We start from the raw sequence: 26,841 nt of genomic DNA on the forward strand, positions 1-26,841 counted from the left end.
CTGTGACTCTGGCTCCAACCGTGCTTAATTTTGGGATGGATGGTTAAAGGACTGTCCCCCGGAGCCTGGAGCTGTCATACTCTTGAGAGTGGGTTCCTGCTCTAGTTTAGACCTCCGCCTGTCCTTTTCCTTTCTCCACCCCTTCAGGAATCCAGGAATATTTACTAAGGCTTGCCTTTTTTTTTTTTTTTTTTTTGAAACAGGGTCTCGCTCTGTTGCCCAGACGAGTGCAGTGGCGCGATCATAACTCACTGTAACCTCACATTCCTGTGCTAAAAGTGATCCTCCTGCCTCAGCCTTCGGAGTAATTGGGACTCCAGGAGCGCACCACCGCGCTTGGTTAATTTTAAAATTTTTGTAGCGCCAGGGGTTCCACTTTGTTGCCCAGGCAGTCCTCCCGCTTCAGCCTCTCAAAAGTGCTGGGATTACAAGTTGAGAGCCACGAGACTGGCTTACTTTTGTCATCATACCCTGTCACTGGCTGGCATGAGATGGGTGGTGAGGTAGAACTTCCCATTTTGTGTTCCCAGGACCTGGAGGAAATCTGCAGGTGCGAAACAACACAGTTGTGGTCCTGAGTTCCCTATGGGATGGGTAGGGGCTCTATTTAGGCATTACCGGCAGAGTAGACAGACATGCCACCAGTAACCACTCAGTGGCCAGGGCTTTTTTTTTTTTTTTTTGAGACGTAGTTTTGCTCTTATTGCCCAGGCTGGAGTGCAATGGCACGAAGTCGGCTCACCACTGCCTCCCAGGTTCAAGTGATTCTCCTGCCTCAGCCTCCCGAGTAGCTGGGATTACAGGAATGCACCACCATGCCCGGCTAATTTTGTATTTTTAGTAGAGACAGGATTTCTCCATGTTGGCCAGGCTGGTCTTGGATTCCCGACCTCAGGTGATCCACCCACTTCAGCCTCCCCAAGTGCTGGGATTACAGGCGTGATCCACTGTGCCCCGTCTGAACCTCATGATTTTCATGCAAAATTCCATGTGCCTCTGTATTCTCCAATGCAGAAGTTCATGGCATTTGTGGGTTCCAAAAGGGATTTATAGCTCCTGAGAACAAAATAACCACTGATGTGATATTCAAAGAGGGAGCAGAAAGAGATGGAGCCAGCGAGGTTACCAGGTGCTAGGCCATGCAGGGCCTCATAAGCCATAGTAAGTAGCTTGACCTCCTTTATTCTGAAGGGAGTGGGCAAGGGGATCAAGGGACTGGGGATGAGATGTGTGAAGAAGTCCGTGGCTCAAAACAGAGGAAGAGCTTCCTCATTTGCATTCCCTTGAGGTCTGGGCATATGGAAGCCAAGGAGGTCCCCATTTACCACCAGGTACCTAGGCATTACCAGGAGACTCCAGCAGAGGGTGCTGTACCACAGCACATGGACATGCAGAGAAGGGGACTTTCCAGACTAAGGGACCTGCTCCCTCCTGTCTGGGGCACTCTAGGTTTCCTTTTAGCACCAACCTTGGTTCCTTCTCACATTCTGATGCCCTACTCAAGATTCTGAGACTAGTCAGCTTCCCTCCCTTGTTTTTGCTGCCCATCTCCCCTTCACAAGGCTCTGAGCTCCCACCAGGGAAGACTGGGGCTGAACTGGCTTCTCCTGTGGCCCAGCACTGTCCCTCACAAGGAGCCAGGAACACAGCATGTACTGAGGGAATGAAGAAATAAGGTTGCTAAGGACGCAGAACAATGGGCCATGGAGGTGCAATCTGGAGTCTTCTCCTGGCTCACTCCTCCAGGAAGCCCTCCCTGCATACCACCTCAGGCTCTCACAGCTGACCTCTTGGTGCTGGCAGGTCTGTGTTCCCTGGAGTGGCAGCTCTGTGAGAACTGGGTCCAGGACTACTGAAGAACACAGCAGGTGCCTCACACACTCGCTGAAACATGAAGCTCCCAGAATCCCCACGAGTCTCCACCACAGAAGAGGCAGGAACGGTCCTATTTGCTGCACACAGGCCAGGCCTGAGTTGGGTGGTCTGCAGATGCCCAGTGATGATCCCGAACAAACCAGTCCTGGTCTCTGCCCAATCAGTCCCACCCATCCCTCCACCCACAGGCCTGCTCCACACCCTTTACTCAAAAACTCCTGGAGGGATTTCAGACTGTGAGAGATAAAGAACCAGAGAAACACTTTAAAAATGAACTAGTGGATTTAAACCAGGGACCCTTGTTTAAGGGTGCATTTTTAGCACTAAAATCAGGGCCAGGCATATGAATCCCTCAGTAAGCTGGTTTAATGAATGAGTAAATAATTTCCCTTTGAAAAGGCCCCCCACGCCGATTGGCGGCTAACTGCAGTAACACCTCAGGGTTTCAACCCTGCTTCCTTCCTGCTAGGAGGTGCCATGTCATTTATTCAAAGAAAACAAACAAAACCAAACAAAACAGGGCAAACACATTTCTTAATAAGTGCAGTTTGTTAAAATCCTGTTAAAACATGAGTCGAGGGGAAGTAAAAATAAAGGGTATCACTGTAGGAAAAGCTTTTGGGTCTGGCACCTGGGGGATGACTGGAGAGGAGGCAGTGGGAGAAACATCAAGTTCTGAAGGGAGGGAGCCCCCCAACCTCCCCTTCTTCCCTCTCACCCACTGAATCCCACCAGAAACTACCAACACGCCCGGAATAAAAGGTTTCAAGTTCAATAGTCACACTCTCTCCAAATACAAAAAGCAGTTACAATTCAACTGAACACAGAAGCTTGTGTGCAAAGTTACGGGGAACTGGGATGTCGTATAAAAAGTCAGGTTCAAGATCATTCTGTGGTTTGATGTGTTTTGTTTTGTGGCTCTTCCTCAGTCACCTGAACTCAGGAAAGAAATGCTTATCTTGATGAAATATCAATAGCCGACCCACAGTAAAAACAGACAAATTCTAAAAATTAAAAAAAAGCGCATAATTACCAAAAAAATATGTCACTGCTTCCTCCCTCCCCATTTTGCTTTTTAAACTTTTTTTGTTTTTGTTTTTGATTTTTTTTTTTTAATCCTGAAAAGTAGACAGTAAAACAGCTCCTGGGAGAATTTACAACCAACTGCATGAGGGTCTGGGAAGCTGAGGGTGGAGCAGGGTTGGGAAAGTGAACAGGAAGGACTTCTCCCCTCAGTCACTGTAGCCTCACTGTATGACCAAGGGAAGGGGGGATTATTTAGTCAAAAAGGAAGAAGGTAGGAAGAACAGGAGGTGGAAGGTAGGGGGGAGGGAAAATGAAAGGTCTTTGTTGCCTGTTTGAATCCAGAGAAAACTGCCTGGCCCTGTGGAGGGGAAGAAGCCCCTCAGAGGGGAGGCAGTGGGCTGGAGGGAGGCAGCCCTGGGATGACCCCATCCCCAGCACCACGAGATCTGGCGGGGGCAGAGGAGGGGCCGAGGCAGGCGCTGGTGGAGGAAGCCGGCAGGGGCCTCCGGAAGCCTCTGGGTCACACTGGCTACTGTGTACTTGTGCCACCCTGTGTGTTCCCGGAGTAGCTCCCGTAGTCATAGTTCCCGTAGTACGGTGGCCACTGGCCCTGGTTCTGATAGTACTGGTTCCACTGCTGGGCATACTGCGGAGAGAAACCAAGAACACCAGGTCATCCTGTATCTACCCCACATGTAGCTTTCCCAGCAGCCCCGCCCTCACCTAGGACAGAGATAGGTGCTGTGACAACAGCTGAACACAGGTCCCCTGACGGAGAAATCAAGGCACCTTGGGAAGACCTGATGCCACAGAGGTACACAGTTAGTGACTAAAGCCCAGGGCTCAGCTTGTCAACCCAGTGCCTTTCGGGTACAGCTAGATACCATATTCAAAAGATTTAGTAACAGGTATAGATAGGGGCCTGGGCAGCAACTGGCAGCAGGATTTGGAGCCCCCTGGCCATGGTGCTGAAAGAGGACTCTGAGGCCCCTGCTCTGTTTCCCAGAAGCTGCACTGTGGAGGGGGCTAGGACACCAATTACCTAGCACCCAGTACGGAAGTGTTGACCCAATGGAATGGCTGCACCACAAGAACACTAAGCCAAGGCCAGCAGGCTGTCTTTTTAGGGATAAACAGGGACTCCAGTCTGGGAATACACATCCAGGAAGGGCCCATGGAAGTCTCTTCAGCCAGTTGGCCCCCAGTCTGGCACCTACCTGCTGATACTGGTTATAGCTGGGCTGAGGGTAGGTCTGTGCGGTGGGGGGTGGTGGTGGGGTATAGGGGGCTGGGTTGTAACCGCCGTAGCTCCCATAGTTGTAGGCAGGTGGTGGTGGAGGTGGAGGTGGTGGGGCTGTATAGCCCTGGCTGTAACCTCCCTGGTTGTAGGGTGGCTGGCTGTAACTCGGCTGGAAAGTGGAGGGAAAAAAGCCAAAGCTCTGTGAAATAGAGGAAATCTGCAGATGTGAAATGCTGGGATGGAAAAAGGGCCTTTGTTAAGTGGTTGGCCCACAGGGGCCCTTCCCTTGCCTGGTGGACAGTTTGAGGGCTGAGGAGGTGGTGAGCCAGCTCCATGCCATAGCCAGACAGGGCAGGATCTGGACTCCAACCCCAGCTCTGACACACCCGGGGAGCAAGGTACATGGCACTTCTTGAAATCCCAGTTTTCTTTTTTGTAAAATGAGGATCACAATACAACAACCCCTTTAGCTTGCCCTGAGTATCCAGTAAGCTTGTGTGTATAAATCACTGGGCACTCAACAGGCGGTGGTAGTTGTTACTGGAAGATCTGCTGAGAAACAGTAGTGCTTCTCAAGTACAGGTTGGATCATTTACTCATTTAATCTCCATATCGAATCTGGGGGTAGGTCCCATAAGCCCCGTTTTAAAGAGAAAGAAGCTGAGGCTCAAGAAGATGAAATTTCTGGGCCAAAGTCACACAGAGAAAAGGGCTTGACCCCAGGTCTGCCTAGTCCCAGAGCTGTAGCGCTACCCATTCCTCATAACAAACCTTGGAAGTGAGTTCTACTAATGCCTTTATGAGGAAAATGAGACCCAGAGACAGGAAGCTGTTTGTCCAAGCTCACAGAAACAGGATGTTGTAGGGCTAGGGGTCTGGATCTGTGCCTGCCCAACTCTTGTTCTAGGAAATATTCTACTTAGACTGGGCCTGGGAACCATCCATCTATCTCCTGGCAACTGCTTCCAGGCCTGGCATGAGGAAAGTGCTCGGGAAATGGCTGTGCAATAACTGAAGACCTCTCTCGTTTACAGGAGCCTATGCATACCCAAGCCACCAGGGCAGTGGCTTTCCAACAACTGGAACTGAGCCTGGAGCTGCTCAGGATAGAAGCTCTCCGTGCAGAGGGCAAGTCTCAGCGACCTTAGGGCCCTGGTCATTACATCCAAAAGACAAAGAGGTCAGCCCCTTTCAGCCTGGACAAGGGATGTGCTTTTCAATCAAGTGATTTCTTGGGGATTCAGTGAGGTTAGTGACACAGCCAAATCACTTGCTGGAGGATCAGTGCTTACAGCCCATCCCCCTGAGAGTGGTGGGAGAAGAGTAGGTTCTGGGAAGGTCTCCATTTACTTCTGGGTTTGGAGGGGATCTGGAATGTCTAGGGTCCATCTGAGTCAAGATCACTGCCAGGGAAAAAGAAGAGCAGGCTAGAGGTAAGAGTGAAGGCCAGTAGCTGGGGCATGTCTTAACCTGCTCAGGTTCAAGAGCACACGTGCAATCTCTACATACAAACACACTCATTCTCTCACCTGTGGAGGGCTGTAGCTGCTGACGGTGGGGGTGCTGGTATTGGCGCTTGAGCCAGGGATGCTGCTGTTCTTATTGTAGGTGGTGGCCCCTGGGGGGTTCCGAGCAGGGCTGTAGCTGGGTGGTGGCGGTGGCTGCTGGGGTGGTGGCTGTGGTGGCGGAGGCTGCTGTGGTGGTGGCTGTTGCTGGGGAGCCCGGTTGTAGCTGCCTCTGTTGTTGGAGTTGTTGTTATCCCGGCTGTTGTTACCCCAGCGGTTCTGGTTATAGCCACCACCTCCACTGCGGTTGAAACCTGTGTTGGAGAAATCCACATGAAAGGCACCATCATTCCCAACTTGCAACCCCAGAGAACTGGGTTGTCTTGGTGACTGCAATGAGCCAGCATGGCCAGGAGCAGAGCAAGAACTCACAGTGAACAAACAAAGCATGTCCTCTGGGATTCCCCAGACCCCTGGGCATACTCCCCTGTCCCAGCCCTTATGACAGGTTTGTCTCATCCACTGGACTGTGAGAATGGTGAGGCAGGGACCAGGGCAGTCTTGGGTTCTATGTCTCAGCATCTCAATAGCTGCTCAATATGCAGGAAGGAGATGCTGAAGTAGAGGAAGCAGGCTGGGCACAGTGGCTTACGCATGTAACCCCAGCATTTTGAAAGGCCCGGGTGGCCAGATCACCTGAGATCAGGAGTTCAAGACCAGCCTGACCAAAACGGAGAACCCCTGTTTCTACTAAATATACAAGATTAGCCAGGCGTGGTGGCACATGCCTGTAATCCCAGCTACTTGGGAGGCTGAGGCAGGAGAATCACTTGAACCCAGGAGGCGGAGGTTGTGGTGAGCCCAGATTGCACCATTGCATTCCAGCCTGGGGAACAAGAGCAATACTCCGTCTCAAATAGAAAAGAGAGGAGGCTAAGCACTGGGGATAGCTATGAACGAGTCACATCTAGTCCTCTTCAGACTTGGCCAAAGATGTAGACCCCATTTCCAATAGATTTTGATCTAGACCCTATTTCCAAGGAGGTCATGGTTGGATGGGGGAAAGTTCACAAAAATGACAGCAACGTGACACAGTGGGCACTATGACAGGCAAATGGACAAAGGGCTTCACAAGTAATGCCTGGGAGAGTGGGACGGTGGGATCATTTCTGAGGCCTCTGCGTCTGACTTGTTTCAGTTTTCTACCAGAGTTTAACTCACAGCTGGAGCTCAGAAAACTTCAGTTGCTGACTGAATAAGCAGTCAAAGCCCAACCCCAACCTGGGAACAGAAAGTGGAGAGTGCTGTGTGTGAGATGTCTCACCTCCTCGGTAGTTGCCTCCTCCTCCGCTGCCTCCTCCTCGGTTCTGGAAGCCACCACGGTTGCCTCCAGGGGGTCCTCGGTTGTCATAGCGCTGGAAGCCACCGCCACCCCCGCGGCCCCGGAAGCCACCACCACCTCGGTTGTCAAAGCGCTTTTCAGGGGGTGGCCCAGCCTTGCGGCCTTCCTCATTGTACTGCCTCACTAGCTTGTCTGCTTCCTCTCGCTGCAGCTCAATGAACAGAACCTCATCCAGGAAGTCCCCAACATCTGGCAATGTGAAGTTGGCTAGGAGGAAGAGTGCCCCAGAAGGAACAGGGAGAAGAGGTCAATACCTTCTGAAGTCTGTTCCCCTCCACCCAGAAGAGTGGCCTTCCAGAAGGGAGAAAGTGAAGAAAACTGGAGTAGCGAATAAGAAAGAGGTAGACAGAAAGCTGGGTGTGGTGGCTCACACCTGTAATCCCAGCACTTTGGGAAGCCGAGGTGGGTGGATCACCTGAGGTCGGGAGTTCAAGACCAGCCTGGCCAACATGGCGAAACCCCATCTCCACTAAAAATACAAAAATTAGTCAGGTGTGGTGGCACGCGCCTGTAGTCCCAGTTATTTGGGAGGCTGAGGCAGGATAATCACTTGAACCTGGGAGACAGAGGCTGCAGTGAGCTGAGATCACGCCACTGCACACCAGCCTGGGTGACAGGGAGAGACTGTCTCCAAAAAAGTAAAAAAAAAAAAAAAAGAGGTAGACAGAGCCCCAACCCCTCAGCCTAAGTGTCAGGGGCTAACAAAGACCCCTCTCTCCTCTTTTTTCTGAAGAGGTGGCTAAGACCCACCTAGCCACAGTGCTCAGCTCCCTCAGGCCTCACCCCAGGGAAGAAGTCAGACAGATGGTGATCATCCCCATTTCTAGAGAGAAGCAAACTGAAGCTCCCCTAGTCAGCCCATCTGGGGCCAGAGACAGGATGAGCATGCAGGACTTTCAGCTTTAGCTCCCATACATCCTTTCCCTCATGCTGCCCCAGTCCCATCCAGCCTGAAAACCCCGATACGAGAAAGGGATGAATAGTTTTCCCATTCACAGCTGTGGCAGACAAGGAAGGGACAAAGCAGAAGCAAAGAAAGAGTAAGATCAGAAAAGAAATCATTAGGGACCCAGGGAAGGGCAAACTGAGTCAAGAGCTTCTTCTCTCCGGGACCCTGCGGTGATGTTCCTTTGGGAAGCACTCATTTCCTACCTTTCATTTCTAAGACCGCATGATCTGGGACATCCTTCCCTTCCTCGTCGGTTCTCTTTATTGTTCGGTCTTTTAGGTCCTCGTCAGTGGGACAAATTACAATAGCTTTGCGCTGGAAGCCTTCGAATGGTCTCATTTTTCGTCTCTGGGCTGACCCATAAACATTTGTCTAAGGGTAAGGTAACAGAAGAGGCAAGAGATGGTACATTAAGACTTGGTTTTTTCCTCTGAGGGGCATTATGTAGGCCAGCGACTGAGAGAAGCGTATTAGTGCTCTTTGTAAGCAGAGAAACTCAGGAAACAGCTCTTTTTTACTTTCAAGATTCTTGAGTCCCCCTCAGCAAATGAATTGCTTAGATAAGTGGCTGCAGACAGGCAGAGGACAAAGGATTTCTAATAGTTGGGGCTGTGCTTTTTAATCCTATTTGTTCTTGGTACTGTGCCTTACAATTTCTTTTCCCTATTCTAAAAGTTAATATACACTCTTGGTAAAAAATTAATAGTATAATGCATAAAGTTTAGAGGAAAAACCCCTGCATTCCCTTAGTGCCAGCCCTTCTTCTCAGAGAGAATGAATACTGAATTTCTTATGTGCACTTTTATAAATACTTATGTGATTTTTTTTTGAGATGGAGTGTCACTCTGTCACCCAGGCTGGAGTGCAGTGGCACGATCTGGGCTCACTGCAACCTCCACTTCCCAGGTTCAAGCAATTCTATTGGCTCAGCCTCCCAAGTAGCTGGGACTACAGGCGCCCACCACCACGCCCGGCTAATTTTTGTATTTTTGGTAGAGATGGGGTTTCACCATATTGGCCAGGCTGGTCTTGGACTCTTGACCTTGTGACCTGCCTACCTCAGCATCCCAAAGTGCTGGGATTACAGGCATGAGCCACCACGTCCTGCCATCTATGTGATTTTTTTACACAAAAAGAACTGTATTATGCACATCCTCCTGAGGCTCTTTTTCGTGTAACATGAAGCTTTCTCAAGTTTTTCTCTGCATTATTCTTTTTTAATGGCTGTATAATACCTATAGATTAGCTATGCTACTAATTCACCAGCTCCTTTTGACAGTTTTGTAGTTTGTTTTCATCAACATTGGTTCTTTTATTCCCTCAGTCTTTCTCTGAAACATCAGTCTCACCTACAGGCCTCTAACCAGCAAGCTCAACAAGTCAGGAGCCCCTGCTTTTCACAGTGCAGTTTTGTTCCCAGTGTTTCCTTCCCTTCCTCTCAGTGATGACAGGTGTGTCCTGAGCTGGTGCTGGCAGAGCAGTGCTCTAGCACCTACGTGGTTGAGAGCAGTAACAACGTCAGCTTCCATTTACTGAGCACCCCCTCCATGCCAGGCCCTTTGGGAATGCGGCCTACCTCTGTTGGACTCAGGGCTCCACTGACTCAGCCTGTGTACTTGAATTACCTGGACACTACTTAGAAAGTGAGCAGCCCAAACTTCATTTGAGACTTCCTGAGCCTGAACCCCTAGAAGTGAGACCCAGGCACTTATCCTCCCTATGGAAACTCAGCAGAAATAAAGCAATGATTTTTTAACTGCATTTAAACAACTGTTTAGTGGCTCTGACAGGGATCCAAGAAAGAAGCCACATACAGGGAAAACAGTCTGAAAAGGGGCATATACAAATGGACCAAAAAAAAAAAAATGTATTCTGAAGACGCAGGCTGGCTGGGTGGAAAGAGTAGGGTCAAGTCCTGGTGTGGCTACTAATGCACCCTGGCCTCATCTGTAATACAGGGTTGAAAAGCCTCCCTCCTGGGCTGGCGAGGACTGAGTAAGAGAATGGCCATAAAGCAACTGACAAAGTACAAGAAACTATTCAAGTAGGGGGACACAGGTGGCCTCCAGGGCGGGAGACACCTTGATGGGAAGCAGGCCGTGCACTGGGATGGCCCAGCCTCAGCCTGCTCCTCTATAAAATCAAGCCCTGAAAAGGAAAAACAGCATGGATGTCTTCTGGTTGCTGTGAAAACTGAATGAGTTGGTGTGAGTAAAAGCTCTCATCTAAGCCCAGGCCCTGGCTGACAGCCAACACTCAACAACTGTGAGCTGTCATTGATGTGGTCATCACTCTGTGGATATTTATACTGTCATGTTGACTTGAAGCAGCCCAGACCAAAGAAAAGCTATAGTGATCTCCCAAGCAGAGGGATAGTAAGACAGGGTGGAATGAACACAAGCTTTGGGGAAGAAACCTGGGCTTGAAATCCCTGCTGTGCCCTTTACTATTTGTGAAACTCTAGACAAAAGTCCCCTAAGTAGCCTGAGTCTCAAATTTCTTCATCTGAAAGACAAGGATCATCACCTTCCTCCCGGCTCTGGAGAGGATTCTGAAGATGTGAAAATCTCTGGCAAGTGCCAGGGAGGTCAGCAGTGACAGAAGTCAACACCCAGGGTGGATCTGAAAACAAGGCCTATAGGACTGACTGTCCGGGAGAGGCATCCCAGTGGAAAGTACCAAGGAAAATTTAAGCCTGAGGAAAAAACAAGACATAAGAGATCCTCTTTTAAGATCAAAGGAACAGGATGCTGGATGTGGATTAGCCAGGGGCCAGGGACTCAGCACAGATCTGCTGGAAGTTCTGGGCCATAGGTGCAGCTGCTTAAACTAACCAGATCCTCTGGCCCTGATACATGCACCAGGAAAAAATGTTCTTCCCTGTTCCCCAGGGAAAAGTGCCTACCCTCATGAAGAAGGACGTGAGCAGTCATGGGAGTGACAGGCACATACATACTGTTCTTGGGGTCTTGGGACACTGGCCCACAAAGAGCCCTTGGACCACAAATGGTTTGAAGAGGAACAGCATGTTACAGAGGAAAAGTTAAGTCCCCTCTCCCCACTACTCTTTTTTGACTCCATTCCTAAAAGCAAAGTAGAATGTGGCATCTGGACCCAGGAAGAAAGAATTTGGCTTCCTCAGCTAAATTTAATTTTCTTCTGACACAAAAGCCCAGAGTGGCCCCAGAGTATCCTGCTTTTTTTGCCCCTAAGTGATCTGTTTTGATTCCTCTTGAACTGCGAGGGCATGGAGAGACACGTCCTGGAGGTCTCCATGTGTTACAGCTGCCCCTCAATGTCCTGATGAGGGGAGAGGAGAGAAGCAAAGCTGCCAAGAAGGCTCGTCCCTGCAGCTTCAGGGGATGGGAGGAATGGAGGCGGAGCAGATTGGACTCATATATAGCTGGCCTTTATTCTTGGAAGTGGCTAGACTTGGAGGGATGGCTTCTCAGGCACTTTGGAACTGAGGTGCTGAGAATCCTCTCACCATGTAAGACTGCGCCTCCCTCCACTTACTTCTTGGCTTGGGGAAGGGAAGAAGAGCATCTAAACCACACCAGCAGAAATGCAAATACTTGGCTTTCCTGGAGGAAAGGGAATTAACTGCCGGTGGCTGTTGCCACAGCAAACACAGTGAGGTCAGAGCCCCCGGGCCAGCCCAGCACTTCTGTGGTTGCTGGGGGCTGCTAGTGGCTGTTGCTATGAGACCAGCACAACAGCTAGGTCAGCTTTTCCAGCTGCGTGGGTTCCCTCTGCCTAGCTCCTGCTTCCCCCAGTCCCACCCTGCTTGAAGATGTTGATTCTAAGAGAAAATGTGGCTGTCTGTGTTCCCTGGCCCCTGTGACATGGACTAAGGGACAAGAGTTGGGTTTTGCAGAGAAGCTCTGTGTGGAGTTCTGGTGTGTAACAGTCTGAGGGACGGAGGAGGGAACACAGGAGGTACTAGTGATGACTTGACAGACCAGGCTCTCTCAAGCCCCACTGTCCCTGTCTACTCTCATTTGTCACAGCTCATGAGGGTCACAGTGGCAGCAGGAGAAACCTAGCTGGCTCTGAGGAGCAAAATAAAGGCTGATGAGGAAAGGATTTGCTTTGGGCTCAGAGTGAGGTGAATTCTAATCAAAGGAACCACATTTATAGGAAGAGAACTGGCTGGAGTTTCAAGAAATGGAATGGGCTTCAGGCTCTAGGAATGGTCGGGGATGAAGGAAAGAAACATCCCTTCTCTAAGGCCTGCAAATAAGATATAAGATGCAGGTTACTGTGGAGCACTAGTCTAGCCCTAGGTTTCCATTTCAGGCAAAAGTGTGGCACCTGCTGACCAGGATGCAAATGAGGACTAGAATGACATGTTCTGACTGTGACATCAACCCATACGGCCCTGATTCAGACCGATGCCTGCCCTGGCTCTAGGCTGTTAAGAGCCCTCTAAGGGAACTACTAGGCAGCAGTGCCCTACTCTGGGGTGGGTTTGGACAACATGGCCCTGTGGAGGCTCCCCAGAAACCTCCAGAAGGGCAACTTGTTTGCCTCATAGCAGGCCAGTCAATTCCTGTTCTGTACTCTATTTTGAGGCCCTCTGGGACAAGGCCAGAAAGCATCTCATTCCAGAGGCTTCCTACCTCCAACAGAAGACCCCGAAGAGCCACCTGAAGCAATGTGGCCTTCTACTCCCCCTTTCTCTCTCCTCTGCAGCCTTTTACTAGCCAGGCAAATTTATCTATATTCCTCCAGATGAAAACATGACCATGACTCCCCACTCCCTTCAGGACAAGGCCCCAGCTCTTTTAATCATCCTCTGTGTCCTGACCCAGACATTCCACCTCCAGAAAGCTTCCCCAAATTCCCATCATGGCCCCAACCATTCTAGCCTATGGCTGCTTGGGAAGTCAGCAGAGCTGTGATCTATCAGTACACTGAGTGTGTGGCTTAGCAGTCCTATAGTCCTCTGTAGAGGCCTCAGTTTCCTCTCTGGTCCACCTCTTTTCTATCTTTTTCTCTTCTGATGTTCCACAGCTGTGATGCCCAAATGATCTGAAGAGGCTCCTCAGGTTATCATAGAAGGTAGGTCAAAGCCCCAGTATATCTGAGAGCGTGTGCCCAATAACATACATCCCAGGGTTGGGGTTAGAGTCCTGGCCAGACAAAGGCAGAATCCTGGCTTACATAGGCCCACCTGGCTTCTGCAGTCAACCTCTCCTTCTTTCTCAAGGACGAGCATTTCTGAGGCCAACCTACATAACAGGAGGCCCAGAAGAGCCAAATGTGGGGAGGTCTGACCACTCAGGAAAAACCAGTGAAGGCAAAACATGGTTCTGGGCTGAGATTCAGGAACTGCAGGGACTTTGCCTGTAGTATGGGTTTCCCCTTTGGAAATTCCACCTAGCCCAGGAGACAGCTATGCATCATCAACTTACCCATCACTGCCAAAGCTGGTGGAGTAGAAGTGCCAGGATTGGCCAGGGGCCTGCTCTGAACCTTCTATACACAAACACGTAACTTCCCTCTCCCTCCCTCTCATACTCAGAGTTTTCTGGAACCCACTTTTGGGGTTCAGGCCAAAACAGGTGAAACCACTGACTTTATACTCCCTCCCTCAGCCTGAGTAGCCTATGGTTTCAGGCCCCGAGTCAATCCTCCAATCTATGGTTAACCAGAGAACCCTCCTCCCCAGCCTTCAGAGTTTAGGTTCTCTGTCTCACTGTTGGCCCAGATCACTTGGCTGGACCCACATGTCCCTTCAGCAGGAGGCTGGTAGTCCTAAAGATCACAGGCATACCTGGTACAGCCCTAGACCCTATCCCTGAACAAGCCAGCAGCAGCCAAGAAGGCTGACAGTAAGTCTTCAGAGTGCACAGCTGACATGGGCCTGGCTTCCAGAGAAAAGCCACTTTAGCATCCTGGACAGAGATGTTAGATGATCCACTCTAGACTATAATCATTCTCCCCCGGGGCCACATATTTGAAATGGGTTTCACAGCTGACGTAACCAGCAAACCAAGAAAAAGACAGGCAGGGAACACTGACTGGGGTGTCCAAAAGAGGTATATATCCTCAGTGTTAAAATGGTATCACTGCTCTGCCTTTCCCAACAATGAGTCCAATTGGGGTCAATTCAGACTAAAATTCTAAAATGCCCTGACAAGAAGGATCAGGCAAAGTGAGGCCAATTGGGGGAATAACCATGGAAGGACTTTAGACTACCCTGTGCTCAACTGTTTTGTGTAGGATCCTCATTCCTACGTGAAGGCAACTTGGTTCCAGGCAATTCCTTTCTAACAAGCCAACTACCATCCTGACAAAGCCACTGTCACCACCTCCACTGTTATCAGGAACCCTCTGAACTCATGGTCACCAAGTACCCAGGCCTACATGTATGGAAAGCACTTCAGGAAGGCAACAAGGGCAGGGTGTTATTCAGTTTACATTATTTGCTCACTCACAGGTTCTTAAGAAACCACAAATGCAAGGCTAAAGGGAACAGAGGCTTATTCAGATACCCAAATATAGAAAATAAGGAAACACCCTTTATTACTTGTAAAAGCCTTCAGGACAAATGTCAAGTATGACATTGCATAGGCAATAACCATGTGGAACTCATTACTCTGAGACAGGAATCTGTAATGATTGTTGGGTCACGCATCCTTTTGAGAATGCTGAAAGATATGGACAAAAAGCTATGTAAGGTTTTTTTCTTCTTTTTGGTAAAAAGGATACACCTACACCTGCATACAATATTTATGTTCAATTGCAAAGGTTTCAGGTCACCTGATATTAACAACTGCACTATTAACTGAAATGTAGGTAGAAAATATGAGTTAGGTATGTACCTGCCAGTCATATGTATTTGTGAAGAGAATATGATGGAAGCAGTAACAGCATTTACCTTACAGCACTGCCGTTGGAATTAAAGGTACCCTACTTACTCTGCAGAGTATTTAACAATAATCACCAGCTACTAAGTGCCAGGTCCTGTGTTAGGTATGCAGATGCTACAGTGATCCCTGTTTTACCAACCAAGACATGGAGATTCAGAGGATAAAGTCAGCTGCCCAAAGGCACAGAGCTAGGGAGTGGCTGAGCTGGGATTCAAGCACCCATCTGTCCGGCTCAGAAATCCATACTCCTTTCATTTTGCATTTTGCTAAACGGTTCTCACCTGATATTCTTTGGGACTGCTGATGAGTCTGAGTAAGTAGGCCTAGATCCCAGTGCGGGTTCAGCTGTGTCTAGGACATGACATCATGTATGACATGGTCTGACCCCCTGACTAGCATAGCAGTCGATCAGCATTACGGGGAAGAAAGAAAGGGACCAGAGTGGGCTTCCCAGGCATGGCAGGAGTCCCCTCCCTTCTCCTGAGGACACAATGGTCATCAGTAAGTACCTGATCTAGGATATAGTTGCGTTTCTTGCGGGCAGCAATCTGGATGAGGCGGTTGAGGCACTGGGTGGCCTGCTGGATGAGGACGTCCCAGCGGCCAGCATAGTTCCGCTGCCGGCGTAGGCCCATCACCTGCAGGCAGGAAGTGGTGAGGGGTAAGTGGTTTTAGTTGCAGGCGGCACTTGGTAGGTGGGAAGTGAGTAAGGAGAGTCCAGTAACTGTCCTTACCCGCATCTTATCCATGATGGCATTGGTACCCAGGATGTTGTACTTCTTGGAAGGGTTGGAGGCTGCATGTTTGATGGCCCATGTGGTCTTGCCAGCAGCAGGCAGGCCCACCATCATCAAAATCTACAAGAATACAAGAATAAGACAGGGGAGGTGTTGCAGCTTGGTGGTGTGGCACCACTTGGCTCGCTGGTGACTGTGAGTGTGACTCTGAACCTCTGAACTGTGGCTGCCTCTGGAAAGTGGAAGCAATAACACCATCTACCTCACAGTATTGGTATCAGGATTCAAAAAGGTAAGGCTTGTCAGACTCTGTGCACAGCACCTGGGACAGGGTAAGCATTAAGTCAAGTGCTGGCCAGGCACGGTGGCTCATGCCTGTAATCCTAGGACTTTGGAAAAACAAAAACAAAAAACCCAAGTGCTGTCATCATTAGCATTGATAGAATTTTGTTTTTTTGAGACAGGGTCTCACTCTATTGCCCAGGCTGGAGTATAATGGCCCAAACATTATACTGCAGCCTTGAACTCCCAGGCTCAAGCAATCCTCCTACATCAGCCTCCAGAGCAGCTAGAACTGCAGGCACAAGACATCATATCTGGCTAATCTTTTTCTTTTTTTGGTAGAAATGGAGGCCTCCTTATGTTGCCCAGGCTGGTCTCAAACTCTTAAGACTCAATGGATCCTCCTCCCTCCTCAGCCTCCCAAAGTGCTGGAATTACAGGCGCTTGCCACCAAATCCAGCCCATTTACAGGATTATGTGGCCCCCCCAACAATAGCCCAGGGAAGGCTGTGTACTGGGACTGGCCCATGGAGTGGGTACAAGAAGTGATACAACTTTCTTGAAGTATGAAATAGGAATAGAGCTGTACACTCAAGGACATGAATTGTATCTAATCAGTACATTTAGAATTTGGTAAACAGAGATGCATCTTAAATGCCCAACAAAAGGGGAATGGCTAGTTTGTGAGGCCATTAAGAATGATGTTCATTCCCTTGAAGGATTTTTAAAAAAGAAAAAAATGGTGTTCAAAGAGAGGTTTTCATGTGATGGGAAAAAGCTCACAAAATAATGTGAAGTGAAAAGGGCAGGGTATCATAATGCTCATACCATAAAATCTCAACGATAAAAGTTTGTGAGCATGAAACAGGCACTTGGCACATTAAAAGAACAGATGACCTCTGAAACTCTGCAAACAAACTTATTTGTAGATGATGGCATTATGAGAATTAATTTTTTTTTTTACTTCTTAATTTTCTAGAACAAGTATAAATAACTTACACATACAAGAAAAATATTGTTTTAAGAAAAAAGACACCAGCATAGCTCTTAGAATCAAATAATCCCAAAGGCCATTTATCTTTTATGATAGCTCTGGGTGAGAGGTGGAACTTACTCAGCCTCCTTCAAGAACACTCGGTGGGCCAGGCTCAGTGGCTAAAAAAGTTAGCTGGGCATGGTGGCATGTACCTGTGGTCCCAGCTACTCGAGAAGCTGAGGTGGGAGGATCACTTGAGCCTGGGAGGTCAAGGCTGCAGTAAGCTGTGATCGCACCACTGCACTCCAGCCTGGGTGACAGAGCGAGACCCTGTCTCTAAAGAAAAAAAAAGAACACTTGGTGGCAGAGTGCACTCCCCAAGAAGCACCTAGTGTCCTTTTCTGCTGGAAGAAAAGCCTCCTTTTCCCATATTCTGGCCTCACTTAAGAAGATGGAATGTTTCTGAGATTTAGGTATATTAACTTAGCCTCTCTGACTTCAACCTAGGTCACACCAACACCCCTCACTTCACACTCAGAGCAGCTTTTCAGCTCTGAGTCTAACCCTGAGGAGCTGGGACAAAGTGGCCACTTGCCCCAAGGCTACTCACGCAGCAAGTCTATGTGTGTCTCCCCTCTGTCTTGGCAGCAAGGTGGCCACCAATACATTCTGGCCCTCTCACCTCACATTCTGCCTTGCTCTTTGGTCCAACGGTGCCCCGGATCCGCTCACTAAGGGGAAGGTGCTGGATGAAGGTAAACCCCGGGAGGACAGAACAGTAGGGCTCTGCCCTCTGTCCGAAGTTGAACTCCACTGCGCAATTCTTCACCAGGACATGAGGATAGAGGGCCTGACCCCCCAAGGCTTCCTTTTGGATTCGGAAGGCAATGCCCATCCACTTTCCATTCTTGGTAAAGGAAAGTTCCACGTCATTTCCACATTCAAAGTCCTAGGAGAAAAAGCCAAAGGAATATGATTGCCAACTCTTGCTGTAGGCACTGGGAGTCACATGTGGGTGAGAACAGATTCAGGGAGTAGAATATGGACAGCTTTCCAGATTTAATTGCATCCTTCCCCAACATATAAGTAAGCTGGGCAGCATCAGTGAACATCTCAGAGAATGTCCAGCCCAAAGCCCTCCTTGCCTAAGACCCCAAAGTTGGTGAATATGAAGCAGGTAAGTATGAAGCAGGTAAGTAAGAGATTTTTTTTTTTTTTTTGACACAGGGTCTCACTCTGTCCCCAGACTGAGTGCAGTGACACGGCTAGGGCTCACTCCAACCATAAACTCCCAGGTTCAAGCAATCTTCACACCTCAGTCTCCCGAGTAACTGGGACTACAGGCATGTTCCACAACACCTGGCTAATTTTTAAATTTTTTTGTATAGACAGGGTCTTGTAATGTTGCCCGGGCTGATACTGAACTCCTGGATTCAAGTGATCTTCCCACCTTGCCCTACCAAAGTGTTGGAATTATAGGCTCGAGCCACTGCACCCAGCTTGAAGTAGGTAATTTTAAGCTCCAAGCATTTGAGTCTTGTGCCTAGACTGAGATGAAGATGAAGGAAAAGGTGATCCTGTTCTGTTCTGAAAACTGACGAGAAACGGGGTGTAGTGGCTCACGCCTATAATCTCATCACTTTGAGAGGCTGAGGCAGAAGGATCACTTGAGGCCAGGAGTTCAAGTACAGCCTGGGTAACAGAGAGAGGCCCCATCTCTTCAAAAACAAACAAAGGAAACCCCAAAAGGGCATTCTATGAACATAACAGATGAAGGAAAGCCACAGCAAGGCCTTTTCGAATTGAGTTCAGCTTGTTGAACATGTTCAGTCAGTTCGTACTCTTTCTGATATATATGCCTGGGTGATCTGGGACCAGAAGAGCTTAGGGACCAGTGGGGAATGAGACAAGGACACTATCATAATTCAGTAAGATGATCCACCTAGAAGCAAGTTTCTGAGATGGTTTCTCAGTTGTGTGTATAGAAGCCTAGCAGTGACGCAGAACATAAGGTCAGGTTGGCAGGGGCATAAAAGATGAGGGGGAAGTAATTCAGGAATGGCTGAAAAGCCATGCAAGGACCACATTCATTTATTCTTTAACAACTACTTACTGAATTGCTAAAGTTAGTAATTAAGATCCTGTTTCAAAAGGTGGATGGACGGCTTCAGTTCTACCATTTACTAACTTGTGGCCTTAGTTATTTCATCATGTTTCTTTATCAAAAGAGGTGGGTAATACTATTTTATACTGCCTATGTTTATTCTAAGTGTTAAATGGGCTAGTACATTTAATACACAGTGAGTACACAGGAATGTGACCTATCACTGCAAGATGCCAGGTACTGTGCTAGAAGTTAGAAGATAGGACTGAAGTGATGGGGAGGGGACATGGCCTACCTCAGCATTTGAGGGACTCTGCAGGAATCTGGACTTGATGCTGGTGGCAGAGCAGAGTGTCTGACTCATTTTGAATAGGGGAGCAGCCTGCTCAAAACTGTATTTTGGAAACATCGCTTTGGCTGCAGGATATGAAAAGTTCTTTTTTGCTTAGTGTTTTTTTCCTTTTCAAAATTTATATTTTTAAAACATTTGTTAAATATTTTTCTAAATGCCTATCTCAGAGACGAAAAGGCTCAAAACTTGAGATTAGATAGCAGACTGAAGCAAAATACAAGATTCAGTTTCTGATATAAAAGTGTAAGTTCTTTCTCTATTCAGGAGACCACCTTGAGAATTGCCCTTCAACAAGTGACCGAAGCACCCTCCCTTGAGTAGCTTCCTTATTAACCTCCTCAGTGCTCACAGGGTGCAGCTCAGTATCAGAGTCCCTCATGCCTGTTCATCTCTAAGCATACACCCACACCAAGACCATGGAGAACAGATATGCAAACATTGGCTGGACTGAATCTTGCCCCAGTCCCTGCTATGTCTTCCTACCTGAGCAAAAGAGACCCTGGTCATCTTTGCTCTGACATGGAAATAAACACTGTAGAGGTTAGCCTGCCTTATGGTCACCAGCTTCACTACAGGAACTTACCATAATGCACAGAAACTGGCACCCTCAGCCAACCAATCTGCCACCACCAGAGCCATCTGTCCAAGAGGCAAGTGTGGTTGTGTTGTTCCTTCCTGCTGAAACACTCCTGTGTCAGTCCCAGGCCTGCAGACCCAAACTCCTGAAGCCTGGCATTATTCAGAGCATTCCACTTTTATAGCCAGGTATCTCACACCTCTTTCGATTGCCCTGGACTCTAAGTGTCATACTCCTTATGGTTTGCTGAAATGGGTTATCCTGTTCGCTCCACTTGGAAGGCTGTTTTACCTTTTTTTTGCAATCTGAAGACTTGAGATCTGTCACCATGTCTCTTGTTCCATGAGACCAGTGATTTTTATACCCCCTCCAACTCCTCACCCTGAGCCTTTTGAAAGCTGTGGTATCTTCTGAACAAATGAAACTATACAAGGTGTCTTAAGACTGGATGCAGAGATGTTCTGGTTGAAGCAAGAGTCAAGGCCTAGAGTTCCACACTGCCACACACCCAAAGAACCTCATACTCTCAAAGAATAGACTTTGGTAAACACTGTCACACAGTGACAAGTTAAATTACTGCAGCCTGTTAGGAGTGTAGTCTTGGTGGTAGCTATCAGAATTTAAAAATATACTTTTGACTCAGAATCTAACTTTCAAGAAGAAATACAAATACATTCCCACAAAAATGCAAAACTGTATGTGAAAAATGCTTATGCCAGCACAGCAAGATATGCTCCTATGGGGAAGCAGGAGTGGCTACATTGCACAGGAGATCCATACGTGAAGCTACAAAAAGATCTTCAAGTTACTCCGGTAAATGGAATAAAGACAAGCAGCATTATCTGTTCCAGGAAACAACTTTCCCAGCCACTAACAGGAAGACTGGCTAAATTAAAGCAGGGTGCCCTGACCCCAGAATCACAATACTAGACAGCCATTAAACAGCCACTAAATACAAAGTCCCAAAAGTAACAACATGTCCACTAATGGGGGGGACCAGATTAGGGCATGTCCACTAAAGAGGGGAACTAGGTTACATCAATTATGGTACAGCCACACAATGATTACAGACAATACAAAAGTACAAAGAGGCTCTCTTGGTAGTGCTATAAAAAGATTCCCAAGACATATAAGTTAAGCAAAAAAAAAAAAAGAGATGCAGAATTACAGGTACAATGTGCCACTTTTTGTGTAAAAGAAGAAAATAATCACCTTTCCTAATGAAAAAGGGATAAAAAATCCCCGAGTACCGGAGGGCTCACATGCTGGGGAGGGTAAAAATGGGTGGGGCTGCAGAGGGGGTCTAAACAAGACTTTACACTGTATGCCCTTTTACATCCCTTTTTTTTTTTTTTAGAAATTCTAATCTGGAAAAAATCAATTCACAATGATTAACTATTAAGAAACACCTGCCGGGCGCGGTGGCTCACGCCTGTAATCCCAGCACTTTGGGAGGCCGAGGCGGGTGGATCACGAGGTCAAGAGATCGAGACCATCCTGGTCAACATGGTAAAACCCCGTCTCTACTAAAAATACAAAAAATTAGCTGGGCACGGTGGAGCACGCCTGTAGTCCTAGCTACTCGGGAGGCTGAGGCAGGAGAATTGCCTGAACCCAGGAGGCGTAGGTTGCGGTGAGCCGAGATCGCGCCATTGCACTCCAGCCTGGGTAACAAGAGCGAAACTCCGTCTCAAAAAAAAAAAAAAAAAAAAAAAGAAACACCTTTGGCCAGGCATGGTGGCTCACAAGGTCAGCAGTTTCAGATCAGCCTGGCCAACATGGTGAAACCCCGTCTCTACTAAAAATATAAAAATTAACTGGGCGTGGTGGCACATGCCTGTAATCGCAGCTACTTGGGAGGCGGAGGCAAGAGAATCGCTTGAACCCGGGAGGTGGAGGTTGCAGTGAGCTGAAATTGCACCACTGCACTCCTGCCTGGGCAACGAGCGAGACTTTGTCTCCCTGCCAAAAAAAAAAAAAAAAAAAAGAAACACTTTAAATTGGGCTAGACCTATATATTGTCTGTGTGGACAGGGAAAGATGGTCAAGATTTACTGTTAAATGGGGAAAAAATGCAAGGTCTAGAACAATTTGTAGAGAATAAACACGATTTTTATTTTTAAAATGTTTTATTAAAAAGATATTGAGGGTTGGGTGCAGTGGCTCATGCCTGTAATCCCAGCACTTTGGGAGGCTGAGGTGGGCAGATCACCTGTGGTCAGGAGTTCAAGACCAGTCTAGCCAATGGTGAAACCCTGTCTCTACTAAAAACACAAAAATTAGCCAGGTGTGGTGGCATGTATCTATAGTCCCAGTTACTCAGGCAGCTGAGGCAGGAGAATCATTTGAACCTGGGAGGCAGAGGTTGCAGTGAGCTGAGATTGTGCCACTGCACTCCAGTCTGGATGACAGAGCAAATCTCTGTCTCAAAAAAAAAAAAAAAGATATTGATATCCTGAAATGGAAAGAAAGGCGGCTAAGAAACTGTTTCAGACTAAAGGAGAATAAAGACACATGGCAAGAGAAAGCAGTATGATCCTAGACCAGATCCTGAACTAGAAACTCAATTGGATGAAGAATATCACTGAGACGAGCGACAGAGTTTGAATGTAGAGTAAATAATAGCATTATATCAAGTTTTAAATTTAATAACTACTGTCATTAACATCTTTACTCTTAAGTATCAGCTGGGCGCGGTGGCTCACGCCTATAATCCCAGCACTTTGGGAGGCCAAGGAGGGTGGATCGTGACGTGACGTCAGGAGTTCATGACCAGCCTCATCAACATGGTGAAACCCCATCTCTACTAAAAATGCAAAAATTAGCCAGGTGTGGTGGCGGGTGCCTATAATCCCAGCTTCTCAGGAGGCTGAGTCAGGAGAATCACTTGAACCCGGGAGGCAGAGGTTGAAGTGAGCCGAGATCATGCCACTGCATTCCAGCCTGGGTGACAGAGACTCCGTTTCAAAAACAAAAAAAGAAGACACACTGAGCCTGGCTCAGTGCTGTGCGCCTGTGGTTCAGCTACTAGGCTGGGGTGGATGGCTTGATCCCAGTTCTGGGCTGCAGTGTGCTATGCCAATCGGTTGTCCACAGTAAGTTTGGCATTGACATGGTGACCTCCTGGGAATTAGGGATCATCAGGTTGCCTAAGGAGGAGTGAACCAGCCAAGGTAGGAAACAAATCAAGTCAAAACACTCATGCTGACCAGAAGAGGGATCCACCATCTGTGAAAATGCCGCAAGACTCTGTCTCATTTATTAAAAAAAAAAAGAAGAAATAAATACACACCGAAGTAATGAAGACGTGACATATGCAACCTCCTCTCAAATGGGTCAGATAAAAACACAGCTGACCCTTGAACAACACTGGCTTCAGGCTACGCAGGTCCACTCACATGCACATTTTTTTCATTCAATAAATATACTGAAAATATTTTTGGACACTTGCAACAATTTGAAAAAATTCTCAGATCCCTATGACTAGAAATACAGAAAAAAAAAAATAAAGTTAGGTATGCCATGAGTGCATAAAAATTGTAGACACTAGTCTATGTGTTAACTGACTGTTATGGTATCAGTAGGCTATTAGTTTAGTCTTTTTTTCCCCTCACCTCAGTCTCCTGAGTAGCTAGGACCACAGGCATGTGCCACCAAGCCCAGCTAATTTTTATTTCTATTTTTGGTAAAGACAGGGTCTCATGTTGCCCAGGCTGGTCTTGAACTCCAGGGCTCAAGAGATTTGCCCACCTTGGCCTCCCAAAGTACTGGGATAACAGGTGTGAGCCACTGCACTCAGCCAATAGTTTATTTTTTTAGAATAAAAAACTATATGTGGATTTTTGACTGCATAGGGGTTGGTGCCTCTAACCCCTGCATTGCTCAAGGGTCAACCCATTGTTTAGGAACAAGTAAACCACTTTGACCCCTTCTGTACTAAACTCATGGGGTTCTTGGTGATGAAGGGCATTCTCCAATATGAAAAGAACTTTAAAAGGTAATCACATACTGGCAAAGTATTTCCTAACTTCAGAAACAAAGCATCAATGGAACCAATCCAGAAAAAGGTTTCTCATTGTCCACACACCTTCTTGTTGTATAACCAAAAGACTGGCAACAGGTGTTGAGGATTCAGGGCTTGAGGATTACCAGCTTGATAAGTAACAATAGTCCTGATCATAAATCTGACCGCATTTGCTGGAGTCACCCACCTATAATCCCAGAACTTTGGAAGGCTGAGGTGGGCAGATTGCATGAGCTCAGAAGTTCGAGACCAGCCTGGGAAACTCAGCTCTACAAAAACCGTCTCTACAAAAAATGCAAAAATCAGCTGGGTGTGGTGGCGCATGTGTGTAATCAGCGACTTGGGTCGCTGAGGCAGGAAAATAGCTTGAACCTGGGAGGCAGAGGCTACAGTAAGCTTAGATCATACCACTACACCCCACCTTAAAAATCTATTCAGGTGGCCAGGCACAGTGGCTCATGCCTATAATCCTGGCACTTTGAGGCCAAGGTGGGCAAATCACGAGGTCAGGAAATGGAGACCAGCCTGACCAACACAGTGAAACCCTGTCTCTACTAAAAATACAAAATATTAGCCGGGTGTGGTGATATACACCTGTAGTCCCAGCTACTAGGGAGGCTGAGGCAGGAGAATCACTTGAACCAGGGAGGCAGATGTTGCACTGAGCCAAGATCACCGTCACTGCACTCCAGCCTGAGCAACAGAGTGAGACTCCATCTTCAAACAAACAAACAAAAAAACCCACAAGAACTTCGAGAGATCACTTTTTACTGTGATACACAATTTACCAAAAAGAACTACTCACATGGAGATGTATGACACACACTGTTTTAAGTAGATTCTTGGAACAATTGAGCTCACCATAATAGCAACAGGAGGTGGCTTCAAAATTATTATAGTATGTGCTGGTTAATTTTATGCAGTTGGCTGGGCGTAGTGTGGCTCACGCTTGTAATTCTAGTACTTTGGAGCCCGAGGGGTGGATCTCCTGAGGTCAGGAGTTCGAGACCAGCCTGGCCAACATGGCGAAACCCCATCTCTACTCAGAATACAAAAATTAGCTGGGCGTGGTGGCAGGTGCCTATAATCCCAGCTACTCAGGAGGCTGAGTCAGAAGAATTGCTTGAACCCAGGAGGCAGAGGTTGCAGTGAGCCAAGATTGTGCCATTGCTCTCCAGCCTGGACAACAAGAGCAAAACTCCTTCTTAAAAAACAAAACGAAAAAACAAAAGCTAGCAGGTCGTGGTGGTGCACAACTGTAATCTCAGCTATTCCGGTGGCTAAGGCACGAGAATCAATTGAACCCCAGAGGTGGAGGTTGCAGTGAATCGAGATTGTGCCACTACACTCCAGCCTGAGTGACAGAGAATCTGTCTCAGAAAAAAAATGCAGTTGTGATTTAATACTGTACTATTATATTTGTTTACATTTCTCTTAACTGTGAATGGTACCACGTAGGGTCTGCAAGTGTTTGTGTGCATAAGTTTTGACAAATTTTAACTTTTTGTAACATATTTGTGGATATTTTATGGTAGTAAATGATAAGAGACGAGTAGCTATATATATTTTACACATTCATGACATGCTTAACTTTTTCTTAATCTTATTGATATTTCTAGGCTATATGATTTGTCTGTTTTTTTAAATTGTTGCAAATCTCCAAAGAAATTTCCAATATATTTATTAGAAACAATCTGCATATAATTGAACCAGTACAATTTAAACATGTTATTCAAGAGTTAACTCTGTGTGTGTATGTACACCATAAACATGAAAATCGTAAAGCAAATGTGGTAAATGTTAGAATCTATGAGAATTCTTTATTCTCAAGCTTTTCTCTGAGTCTGAATTTATCCCAAAGTTAAAAAAAGAAGGGGCTGGGCACAGTGGCTCACACCTGTAATCCCAGCACTTTGGGAAGCCGAGGCAGGCAGATCACCTGGGGTCAGGAGTTCGAGACCAGCCTGTCCAACATGGAGAAACCCTGTCTCCACTAAAAACACAAAATTAGCCAGGTGTGGTGGCACATGCCTGTAATCCCAGCTACTCAGGAGGTTCAGGCTTGAACCCAGGAGGGGGAGGTTGCAGTGAGCTGAGATCATGCCATTGCATTCCAGCCTGGGCAACAAGAGCGATACTCCGTCTCAAAAAAAAAAAAAAACAAGGAAGAGTACATGTGTACGAATATGAAGGAAGGCAAAAGAATAAGACTCAGAGGATGCATCCATCTGGGTGGTCACTTCCTCTGAGGCCTCACAGCACATTTCACAAATAGTATTAAGTGGTATTTACTGAGCACTTACTGTGTGTCAGGCATTGTTGTAAGTGCTTTTAATGGATTAACTTAATGACTCCACACAAAATTCTGAGGTAGGTGCAACGATTCCCATTTAGAGGGAACTGAAAGACAGGGAGGGTAAATTGCCCAGGGCTGTGAGTGGAAGAAAGGACTGGGTCCAGGGAGTCCAGCCCAGAGTGGACAGCCATATTGCACAGCATGGTGACTGCTGGGCACTGCTCTCAAAGACTGAACTATGGCAGCAGCTGTTCTGTTTTACATCATCTCCCACTCTTCCAGAAGGCAGTGTACTGTAGGAAGCCTGGCTCAACCAATGTGAGGGGAAGAAGGGGAGAAGTTCTGGGATAAGATGATGCCAATGTGGGGCAAGAGCCAATACCACTGCCTTCAAGAGCAAATAGGCCATTTCCTAGCAATGAAAGATAAGGAATTCCTATGTTTGTTTAGAAAATGTCACTCTGGCACCTAGGAATGAAGGATGGCTATGCACACCTTAAGTTCCCAGATCTCTTCAGGGTGTCATCTGAAAACTTTGCACACAAGACCAGAGGAGGTGGAATGGCAGAATTTCGCACAAAATGACAGTAAACATTCCAGTCTGTCAAGCAGAGACAA

General features: G+C 47.4%; 1 protein-coding gene across 8 annotated transcripts in view; it reads right to left on the reverse strand.

Moving 5' to 3' along the window:
* Window positions 1-2,631: 2,631 nt before the first annotated feature.
* The window catches only part of HNRNPUL1 (heterogeneous nuclear ribonucleoprotein U like 1), a 42,545-nt gene continuing 18,335 nt past the window's right edge, over window positions 2,632-26,841 (reverse strand). For 5 of the 8 annotated variants that reach the window (XM_012461462.2, XM_012461459.2, XM_012461463.2 and 2 more), the window contains exons 8-15: window positions 17,553-17,819; window positions 15,610-15,732; window positions 15,385-15,513; window positions 8,201-8,369; window positions 6,971-7,255; window positions 5,671-5,960; window positions 4,119-4,340; window positions 2,632-3,547 (exon numbers count right to left, since the gene is read on the reverse strand). In XM_012461462.2, the coding sequence (XP_012316885.1) occupies window positions 3,431-3,547; window positions 4,119-4,340; window positions 5,671-5,960; window positions 6,971-7,255; window positions 8,201-8,369; window positions 15,385-15,513; window positions 15,610-15,732; window positions 17,553-17,819 (1,602 nt within the window). In that variant the 3' untranslated portion in view covers window positions 2,632-3,430. The remainder of the gene's footprint in view (window positions 3,548-4,118; window positions 4,341-5,670; window positions 5,961-6,970; window positions 7,256-8,200; window positions 8,370-15,384; window positions 15,514-15,609; window positions 15,733-17,552; window positions 17,820-26,841) is intronic. The other 3 variants (XM_012461464.3, XM_012461465.3, XM_012461460.3) reach the window with 1 other exon arrangement.

This window comes from Aotus nancymaae, unplaced genomic scaffold (genome assembly GCF_030222135.1).
Source record: "Aotus nancymaae isolate 86718 unplaced genomic scaffold, 86718_ANA_hifiasm-v0.15.2.pri h1tg000028l, whole genome shotgun sequence".
Lineage (NCBI taxonomy): Eukaryota > Metazoa > Chordata > Mammalia > Primates > Aotidae > Aotus > Aotus nancymaae.